Source organism: Pteropus medius, unplaced genomic scaffold (genome assembly GCF_902729225.1).
Source record: "Pteropus medius unplaced genomic scaffold, Ma_sr-lr_union100, whole genome shotgun sequence".
Classification (NCBI taxonomy): domain Eukaryota; kingdom Metazoa; phylum Chordata; class Mammalia; order Chiroptera; family Pteropodidae; genus Pteropus; species Pteropus medius.
The window spans coordinates 5,243,472-5,253,706 of record NW_024350923.1 but is presented as its reverse complement, the minus strand read 5'-3'; the positions used below and the strand labels follow the sequence as shown (position 1 = coordinate 5,253,706).

At 53.2% G+C, this 10,235-nt stretch overlaps 1 protein-coding gene across 2 annotated transcripts; it reads left to right on the top strand.

Moving 5' to 3' along the window:
• The first annotated feature begins 786 nt into the window (after positions 1-786).
• On the top strand, positions 787-10,112 carry TSGA10IP (testis specific 10 interacting protein). 2 transcript variants are annotated; one of them, XM_039840843.1, is made up of 8 exons: positions 790-2,425; positions 3,131-3,264; positions 3,367-4,055; positions 4,234-4,381; positions 6,433-6,603; positions 8,798-8,897; positions 9,096-9,220; positions 9,958-10,112. In XM_039840843.1, the coding sequence occupies exons 1-8, from the start codon at positions 2,261-2,263 to the stop codon at positions 10,064-10,066; spliced, it is 1,641 nt and encodes a 546-aa protein (XP_039696777.1). In that variant the 5' UTR covers positions 790-2,260; the 3' UTR covers positions 10,067-10,112. The 2 variants fall into 2 exon arrangements, 1 of the variants encoding a protein (XP_039696777.1); XR_005648150.1 differs by lacking the exon at positions 8,798-8,897 and having other exon boundaries at positions 787-2,425.
• Positions 10,113-10,235: the final 123 nt, after the last annotated feature.

Below are 10,235 nucleotides of genomic sequence, written 5' to 3'. Positions count from 1 at the left end.
GAGTAAGGAAACAAATGAGATCGATAGCATAATACCATTTATATAAACTAAAACCAGAAATGCTCAAAAATGATATTAGGTATTAAACAAGGATCTATTCATATTTAAGTGGGATGGGGATGGGGATCAAAGATAAAAGAGACAAAAACGACACTGAAATGAGAGTGGCATTGCATCCATTGATGATTCTCGTGATGTAAGGAATACAATAAACTCACCTCTGCTCCAGAGGACCAGAGAGAAGTGTGCAAACAGCCAATGCACAGAGGAAGCACAAATGGCCCAGAAAGACATGAAAATACATTAATCTCATAGATAATAAAGGGAATGCAAGTTATAACAACAATGAGATCATAGTTTTTCATCTATCAGATAAACAAGGATTTAAAAAAATTATATGCTTTGCTGGCGAGGACGTAAATACTATTGATGGAAATGTATATCGGTTGAGCATTGGGGAGGGGGCGATTGGGCATTATCAAAATGTAAATGGCTTAGAGCCAGCACATTTGCTTATATGAAGTTGCCTTGCAGAAATACCCGGTGTGCAACAGCGCATTTACCAGAATGTCACTGCTGCAATGTCTGTAGTAGGGAAGCTAGTGGAAATCCCCTGGAGGAGACGGGTTTAGTCCATCATGCAAGTCATGCTGTGACACCCAGTGAAGACGGCGAAGACTGAGGCGGCTCTGCACGCACAGATGGGGAAAGATGAGCATAGACATACTATGAAGCAAAAAAAAGTATGATCTCATTTTTGTTGAGAAATCATGTACAGTCATGCATCTCTTAACGACGTGATATGTTCTGAGAAATGTGTCATTAGGCGGTTTCGTCATTGAGTGAACGTCATGGAGTGCACTGGCGAAACCTAGATGGTGTAGCCTACCACACACCTGGGCTGTATGGTACAGTCTACTGCTCCTAGGCTAAAAACCTATACAGCACATTACTGTACAAAACAAGGGATTAAATCAGCACAAGAGGCACAGTAAATACAAGATTTATGAGGCTACTGCCGTTGGATATGAGTCTGGACTTTGAGGGAAAGGTCAGGGCTGAGATATGCAAACCTGGGGGTAGCTGGGAGGGGGCAGGTGGCTTTTCAGGCTGTCAGACTGGGTAAGCTCACTTAAGGATGGAGAAGACGTCTGAACGCACCTCATGAGAATGTGGACCCGATAAACCCAGACTTGCCCTCTGCCAAGGAAGAAAGCGGGCCAGAGTTTGCCCAGGAAGTCAATTGGGTCAGGGTCTGGAGGGGACTTGCTCTCTGAAAGCAAAACACCCTACACGGCTGGCTTCCACCTGGGGTCCCGTGGATGACATTCGGTAGAGGAGGAGGCAGGTACGGGGGATGACAGCCCGCCAGAAAGAACAGAGCTTACCTATTTTGAGTGATAAAAGCCCTTTACCTGCAGTGTTAGTTAGACTGTTAAATTGGATGTGCTCATCGCAGAGGTGTTACTGGGATGGAGTCTGACAGCAGATGAGGGTCCCCAGGAGCAGAGAGCCGAGAAAAACGTGCCTCAAGGGCATCTGCCGGGATTTGCTTCATCACCTGTCTCACTGGGGCCACACAGCTCCCTAACAACGCTGACACAGCAGTTACCACAAGCCGAGGAAGCACCGAAAAGAAACGTGACAAGTGGAGAGCTAGGATTTAAACCTCGGAGCTTCCCCTGTGCTCTTAACCATCATGCTCTGCTGCCTCCCAATAACAGTCAGTTATTACAACAGTAATAATAACAGACGTTTACTGAGTGTGTTGCCTTCGCGATTTCATTTAATCCTTGCAACAAACCTATGGGATAGGCCCGTGATTCCAGTTTTGCAGAGGGGAGAAGTGACTTGCCCAAGGTCACAGAGCTGGTGAGGAGGGCAAGCCAGGCCTCTAGCCCTGGCAGGTCCATCTCCAGAGCCTCAGCTTGATACTGCTGGTCGTAGTGCTCAGTGCCAGGCGTCCCATGGGGATGAACCATGTCAAGTCTTTTTGGCGCTGCTTAGGATTTAAATGTGCTCACTCCCTCCAGGGCTTCCTCCTGCTCTGGTATGCCTGCTGCCTCACTCCTAGACATGTGGTTCAGCTTCCTGGCCTTTACCCTGCTGAGCTCTCTCTTCTGAAAGGAAGTTGGCCTCAAGTACTCTGGTCAACCCTTCCTGGCTTGCTTTTTGCCAGAGCCCTGAAGACTGGCTGAGGACTGGTTGCCATAGAGATGGTGGGAAGGACAGTTCCAAGGCTGGCAGATGGGGGTGGGGGATGGGACAGGATACCAATATGCTGAACACCCACAAACAGTTGGTCAGGACCCCATCAGAGAGACCCCATCAGAGAGACCCCATCAGAGAGACCATCCAGCTCCAGGATTCAGGGACTGTCAAGGGGCTGCTCGAACTCCTGTCAGACACCCCCCAGGCTGAGCAGGTGAGGCAGGCCTCATGGGGAGACTTCCAACTGCCCAGAGGCAGGCTGGCTATCTGGGGCCAGGGGAGGCCAGGGCTGAGGGAGGCCCTTGAGAAGCCATGAGACTGGAGCCGAGGCCCAGCTGAGAGTCGGGGAGGCTCGAGGGGGTAAGGGACCGTGGGGAGGCCTAGAGGACGTGGGCTGAAGATGAGGATGATGGCTGGGGATGACTCCCAGCCTTCTGATGGAGCAATTTTGGGAATGCTGCAGGAGGGGCAGGGTTTGGGGAAAGATAATGAGTTTCTTCCACCTTGGCTTAGCGACTCCGGTGTCCTGAGGGGCATTCGGAAGAGCAGTCTAGGGCCCAGATTCAGCATAGTGCAGTGGTGACAAATCTGGGCTCTGGGGACAGACTCATCATGTTCAGATCCTGGTTCCGCTTGCTGGCCGTGTGACCTTAGTCAAGTGATTTCACCTGTCTGAGCCTCCGGGGTCTCATCTACCTCACAGGTTAAATGAGTTGATATGTGAACGTCCTGAGCACCTAGTAGGTGCTCAGTAAATAAACAGCAGCTATTGCTATTACGTATCGAGGTGCAGTCAGTTTTTGGTGGCCCCCCGCAGAGGGGCCAGCCAAGGTGCAGAGGGAAGGGGAGTTCCCTGGGGAGGTGTGAGGTGGCCTAGGAGGCTGCTCAGAGCTCAGCCTCCTCTTCTGTCTTCCCCCAGGGATGCCTTGGGGGTGGTGATGGCATACTTCAGGGCCAGCGGCAGAGGTCTCAGAGTGCAGGACAGATGGCAAAGAAGGACCGGACGCCTAGGGCCCGGAACAAGAAAGGGCGTGGCTCTGCCGAGACTGAGGAGTAAGCGCTGTGGGAGAGGCGGGGACGGGTGCTGGGCGTCGGGCCCCGCCGGGGGCTCTCGCCCTGACCCTGACCGCTGGCCCCTGCCCTCTCTGTCCTCAGCCTCTTTCCTTCTTCTGCTCGGAAACCCTCCTTCCCCTTCCAGTGGGCCTGGGAGAGCTTCACTACAGAGGGCCGGGCTCCGCTTCAGCTTGGCACCCCCCTGGCCCCTGGCCACAAAGCCCTGCCCTTGCCCCCAGCGGACCCCCAGCACAAGTCCAGGCGTAAGTCCTCGAGCAAACTCCTCGAGGCCCATGGCTTCTGCTGGAAGACGAGGGTGCCAAACCTGGCGAGGAGACAGCAGCTCAGGGCCTGTGGCTGCATCTCTGCCTCTTCCGGCCAAGGGGAGGGCCAAGAGCTGGAGCTTCCCAGTGAGTGTGGCCTCTGGCCACCTGGGAAGAGGTCAGAGTCTGGGTCAGAATCCGAGGAAGCTGAAGCTGCTGAGCTGGAAGCTCTGAGTGCTGAGGAGGCCGAGAGGGGTCTGAGCCCTGGGGAGCTGCCCCAGCTCCCCAGGAGGAGGTCGATCTTGGAGGAGGAACGGTTTGCAGAGGTGACAGAGGAGGCTGAGGAGGGGGTGTACAGGGTCCCCCACAGAAGGAGGGCAGGTTCTCGGAGAAAGGGGCGGATTTCCAGTGAGGAGGCCTCTGATGAAGGTGAACTGCAGTGCCAAGGGACGGCGAGGGCCAGAGAGCTGGAGGGGCCGTGGGACCTGGGGAAACTGAGGAGGCAGTTACAGCGAGACTTGAACTGTGGTGAGTGTGGGGCTCAATGCCTGGGTTCCCAGGAAGTTGCTCGGTGGAGAGAGAGATTGGGGAGGCAGCGACCTGGGCCAGGAGTTCAGACAGAGCTGGGCTGGGCTCCAGGGGCTGGGTGGGAATGCCCAATGGGCCAGGAAAGAGGATAGTCTCTGACTTGTCTCCCTGTGGATAGGCCCCAAAAAACATCCCTGGAAGACTTTGCGGGCTGCTGTCCAGGCCTCCAACCGGAGTGGGAAGATGGATGCCTTGGGAGACGATGAGACTCTATTGTTTGCCAACTTCCCTAACCGTACCTTCCACAAGCGACAGGAGGCCACCAGGTAAGGCGAAAGAGGGAAGGCAGGAGCCAAAAGCAGGGAGCCGGAAGGAGCCAGTTCATTTATTTACTCGCCATCTCCTGATTATCTATCCATCCGTCCGTCCGTCCGTCCATCTGTCCATCCATCCGTCCATCCATCTTATCTCTGTCGTCTGCTTGGCCAATTGTCTATTGACAGAAACAAATTTTCATTTATTTCCCATCTTCTATCCATCTGTTAATTTATTAACTAAGTGCAACATAATTTGCAACATATATTGACTATATACTCGTGGGTCCTCGGGATATAAAGAGAAAAAGACTTGGTCCCAGACCTGAGAAGCTCAAGGTCTGCTGGAAAAGGAGACAGATGGGCAAAGCAGCAATAATGAGAGTAGACTTAGATAATTACTGTGCTTAGGGCTTTAACAAGAGATGACGGGAGCAGAGGGGTAAGGCTGGGCAGGGGGTTTGTTGGCATTGTCTAGTGAGGGATGTTAAGTGCCTGAGCCAGGCGGCCATGAGAATGGAAGGGGGTTCCATTTAAGAGATATTTGGAGGCTGGCTCACTGGGCCTTGGTGACTGGCTAAAAGTGGCAGGTGAGAATCCATTCAGCATTCCAGTAACATCTTTCAATTCTTACGCTGTCATGTCCTGCTTGGTATCCTTCCATGCTTCCCGGTGCCTTTGGGGCAAAAAAAGCCCAGATTCCTTGGGAAGGAGGCTTCTGTCTCCCACGCCAGCTGGTCAGAGTGGCTGCAATGCCCCAAGCTCTCCCTCCCTCCTCTCCTGGGACTGCCCGTTTCTCTCCACCCAGCTAACTGAGATTTATCTTTCAGCTCTCAAGCCAGGAACCTCTCCAGGCAATTGTCCTCTGTTTTGCCTCCATCGTAGCTCTTGCCACTCAAGGTTAAAATGTTCTTCTACTCGCTTCATCGCACTTTCAAATCTTATTTTTCTGATTTCAAAAGCCAGGCATACTTAGTATAAAAACTCAGATATTACTGAAATATTTGTAGAATGTGACCAATGCCCATGATCCCACCCCTGAGACAGCCATTGTTCGCAGCGGGGTGCTAGGCTGCCTGTCCATCCTTGTATATAGACTTAGGGCAGGTGTCAGATCTTTTGATCGCCACCTCTCTGATGTTCTACACAGGGCCTGGCATATAGTTGGTGCTCAATAAATATGTGCTAACTGAATGACTGCGTCTATCCCTTTGTCTATCTTTCTACCTGACCATGGTCCAATTACGCATGAATGTACTGACATCGAGTTTCTGCCTACGTTAGGCACTGTTCTAAGTGCCGGGGATACATTGGTGGTGAAGAGGACAGACAAGAAACCCTGCTCTCATGAGGTTTACATTCTACTTGAGAAGGATAATTTTTAAAAATTGCCGAAATGTGTAGCTATGGCTGGAAAATACCTGGGAGGCAGATGGGGTGGTCAGGGTGTCTCTCCCTGACATTGGAGCAAAGACCTGATTGATAAGAAGGAACTGGCCACAAGATCTGGGGGAAGAATGTTCCAGGTCAATCTAGGTGTTGTCTATTCAACCGTCCACACCATTCCTTCTTCCCTTCACCCATCTATTATTGATCGCATCACCCTTTTGTTTCTCTTTCCTGTCCTTTCATCCATCTGTCTGTCACTCAAGACAAAATGCATTAATCGAGCTCCTACCAGACATGGGGGGCAGAGAGGAGAACAATATCCGGCCCCTGCCCTCAAAAAGAGTTGCTCTGCAATAGAAAGTGAGCAATACAGGTGCGGCCACAGGTGTGTGCGCCGAGGACATCCGGAGTTGAGGCACACTGCTGGCCGAAGTAGGCAGGAGGCTTCCAGGAAGAGGAGGGAAAGGCCTTGAGCTGCGCCGAGGGCTGAGCCCCAGCTGCAGCCTCCATCATGTCAGACTTCCATGACAAACCCCATTCTCCAGGTCCGTGGCTCTCCGGGTTCCTGCAACCTCTCAGGCCCCCACGATCCCCTACCCGGCCCCTGACCTTCCATGAGGCTCCAGTTCCCCACAGACGTCTCCCATCCCTCTTCTTCCCACTGCCCACTTAAGAAGCCTGCTGTTGGCCTGGGAGCGGCAGCAGCAGGAGGAGCGGCAGCAGGCTGAGCTGCGGAGGGCCCGGGAGCAGCGGGTACAGCAGCAGGTGGCTCGCTGCCTGGCAGCCTATGCACCAAGAGGGAGTCGGGGGTCAGGGCCCGCCCAGCGCAAGCTGGAGGAGCTGAGGTATGAAGCCAGGGCTGCGGAGGGCCTGGTGGGGGGAGGGCGGGGAGGCGGTGCTGTGGCAGACGGAAGGGCCCCGGAAGGCCCGAGGAGGTTCAGCCCTCACCTTCCCATAGTCATCCTCCAGCCCAGGCAGGCAGGCTGGGCCACTTTGTCACACTTTACAGGTGAAGACACTGAGGCTCGGGAGAAGGGCTGGGCCAAGGTCACCCAGTTAATATTAACAATCTCTGAAGCTGTCAAACGCTCAAGGTTAAAATGTTCTACCTGCTTTATCACACTTTCGAATCTTGTTTTTCTGATTTTAAAAGCCAGGCATATGTAGTACAAAAATTCAGATATTACCGAAATAGATGATGGGGAACATGACGGGAGCCTATGATCCCACTCCCGAGACAGCCGCCGTTCACAGTCAGGTGAAGAGTCATCTGTTTTATTCTCTTCCTATATTTTGACCATTGTTTTTTTTAAAAAAAAGCAAATACATATTTAACAGCAGGTCTCTTTTAGACTCTTAACAGGCCTTGAAGTAGGTATTATCACCATTCCCATAATTCTACAGATGAGGAAACTGAGACTCAGAGAGCTTAAATAATTTCCCAAAGGTCACAAGCGAGGAGACAGAGCTGGAATTCTAACCAAGGCAGCCATTTAGCCACCCTGCTACACTGTCTTGGAGGGCTCGATGCGCAATCTTGGAGGGTGGCCCTTTCCACGCCTCCGCTCCCTTCATCCTGGGAGATGCCTTCTTGTAAGATCTCAAGTTCATTGTTTCTTATGAAGGTTCAGAACCCCGAGGGGCAGATGTCAGTGTTTCAAACACACACCTTTTATTTTCTACTTGGAGCAGATATTTCCCACGGGATTCCTCAGCTTTATAGCTTGTGAACTTGGCTCTGTCTGAGTTGCACTGGAGACTGCTCTGCCCAGGGGGGCGGGCACAAAAGAGGTCGCCCCGTGGTGGGGAGGTGATGTGCCCTCCTTTCATTCCAACATGATGGACACTGCTGACATCCACTGACACCACTTCCTTTCTTGCTCGGGGCTCCTAGACATGGGCTTTCCTTCAATTTTAACAGAGATAGCATAAAGAATCGAGCAGGGAAATGGTATGTGACATCACAGGCAAGACAGAGACTGAGTGCCAGCTCATGTCTCCCTGCCCCTGCCCCTTGTAACTGCTTTAAATTTCCTCTTAAATAGTGAAGACTCCTTTTTGCAGTAACTTCTGTTCTCGGCCCTGGGTTTTCAAGTCCATCTCTTTTTATTAAATGGAGTAAGTTTCCTTCCCTGGCTCATAGCCAAGGGTCCAGGCCCAGGAAGGCAGTGTTTTCCACAGGGCCTGGCACACTTGCTGGAGGCCTCGGCACGAGTCTCAGAGTCTGGTCTGCTTCTCCCCTCCCGTCCTGTCTGTGGGTGCTGCCACCACGCCAACGGCCTCTCTTACGTGCTTCATAGGAGGATGCCCAGACCTATGTGCCATGTGGCCAGAGGGCCCCTCTTGCTGCCAGCTTGTTGAGCATCCGCATTTCCGACAAGTGCACAAACTGGGTTTTTGCAAATGAGTTTGTATTTCCCCAGCTGAACCTTGATCTTTCCAGGATGTGTTTTATCGTTCGCAACACAATTCTTTAGTTTCTCTGTCCCATTTTCTAAGCTGTCCACTTATAAGAGCCACAGAGAATGCTGGCAGGCTTGTCCAATCCCAGTATAGCACAGAGGAGAAAACAGCTTAGACTCAGCACAGGGCTTTGTTCAAAGCCACAGCCAACAGCCACAGCTTCCTCCTTACAGATGCAGTGTGAGAGGGGGCAGGGAGGGGACTTGGGGAGGGGAGAAGCTGTGCGAGCAGATGCCCAGTTGCTCAGAAACCAGCGCTGGTCTCTCTCCCTTGGGGGTGGCTGGGAGGATAAGCGAGTCCTGGCCGCACAGCCTGGAGACTTGGGCTCAGAGCTCAGCCTCTCACTTCCCAGCTGTGCAACCTTGGACAAGTCCCTCAACCCTCCTGAGCCTCAGGGTAATCACGGGTAAAATGCGGCAAATACTAATTCCCACTCCACTGACCTCGGGAGGAATCCAGGGTGGCTTTGTAAAGGTAAGGGTGGCAGGTGGTCAAGTCCTTGATGAGGGCAGGTGGCTCACAAGTGTGGATGGGTCACGTCCATGGTTAGTTGCCCAGAGGCCCATCTCCCCGCAGGCGCAAGGAGCGACAGCGCTTTGCTGAGTACCAGGCAGAGTTGCAGGGCATCCAACACAGGGTGCAGGCCCGGCCCTACCTGTTCCAGCAGGCCATGCAGGTGAGGCTAGCACCTGAGCAAGCACGCAGCCTCCCCTTGAGAACAGAGTTTCTCACTGGCGAGGCGGGAGTGGGCCCCCTTAGATGGGGCGCCGGGCTGCTGCCCATCTGGAAGCCCTGGGATCCCCTCAGTAATCAGAGCTTTTCTTGTCCTTGGTGGCCCTGATGCAGAGCGGGAATCCCTCTTCTCTCTCCGCAGGCCAATGCCCGGCTCACGGTGACCCGGCGTTTCTCCCAGGTGCTGTCGGCACTGGGTCTGAATGAAGAGCAGCTGCTGGCTGAGGCAGAAATGAGGAACACAGAGGGCACCTCCAGGAAATCCAGGTGAGGCCATCTAGTTGGCCAAGAAACTGGCTCTGCCCAGCTGTAGGGAGAAAGGGTGCCATCGGCAGCACTCTGGGCCCTGCAGGGTCTCCTCCAGCCATCTCCCTGGCCCCGTTCAACCTGGATTGGATGTCTGGGGAAAGGCTAAGGGGATTCCATGGGCAGCCATGTTGATTTGTCCTGAATTTAAGCTTCAGTCCTACCACGTCCACCGCCCCCCAGTCCCCTGCCCCTGACTCTGCCACTCTAGCAGTCAGCAGGTCCTTCCCCAAGCTCTGTCCTCCATGTCACCTGAGGAAAGTGGGGCCAAGGTTATCCCCCCCACACACACACCCATTTCCCAATGAGGAAAACTAAAGACCTGAGGGCAGGGTCTTTCCCAAGGACACAGGAATGAATAAGCAACAGAGCCAGTCTGGGAACCTGTGGCCATCTGAGTTGCCACACACCAAGCCCCCATTAGTGGCTGGTGCCAAGCCAGTCACCCCATGTGTACTGTCCCTTATGCTTTAGAGCAACCTGGTGCAGAGCAGGGGTTATGAGGCCCAAATCACAAGAAGGAAACCGAAGGTCGAGGAAGGGAAATCACTTCCTCAGGGTCACACAGCATAAGAGCCAGATTGGAAGCCAAATAATCAATGACAATGGCCTTTCAACTCCTATGACCCAGATCTCCTTGGGCGTGGGGTTGGGGAGCTGCCGAGCCCAGTGGCCTCTATCTTCGTCTTGTCTTTAAGGAGCCACAGGTCAGTGGGAGAGAGAATGGAGCACTCTTCTCAGAACCTCCCGAGGACAGAACCCGCCAGCAGCCAGCCTGACAGGCACTCCGCCCCAAGCCCAGACTGAGAACCCAGTCGCTTAGATAACAAGTAAAGGCTTTATGTAAAATACAGTGTGGGGTTTCTGGTGGTGGTGGGAAGCAGCTGGGGGGAGGCAGCAGGCTGTTTGTTCCCACATCTCCCAGGAGCTCTGAGTCCTAGAAATTCAAGAGTAGGACAGAATGACCTTTGCCCTG

Coding starts and splice junctions, on each gene's coding strand:
- TSGA10IP (XM_039840843.1), top strand. CDS start 2,261: ATGGGACAGGATACCAATATGCTGAACACCCACAAACAGTTGGTCAGG. Junction 4,382..6,432: donor AAGCGACAGGAGGCCACCAG/GTAAGGCGAAAG, acceptor TGCCCACTTAAG/AAGCCTGCTGTTGGCCTGGG. Junction 8,898..9,095: donor TGTTCCAGCAGGCCATGCAG/GTGAGGCTAGCA, acceptor CTCTCTCCGCAG/GCCAATGCCCGGCTCACGGT.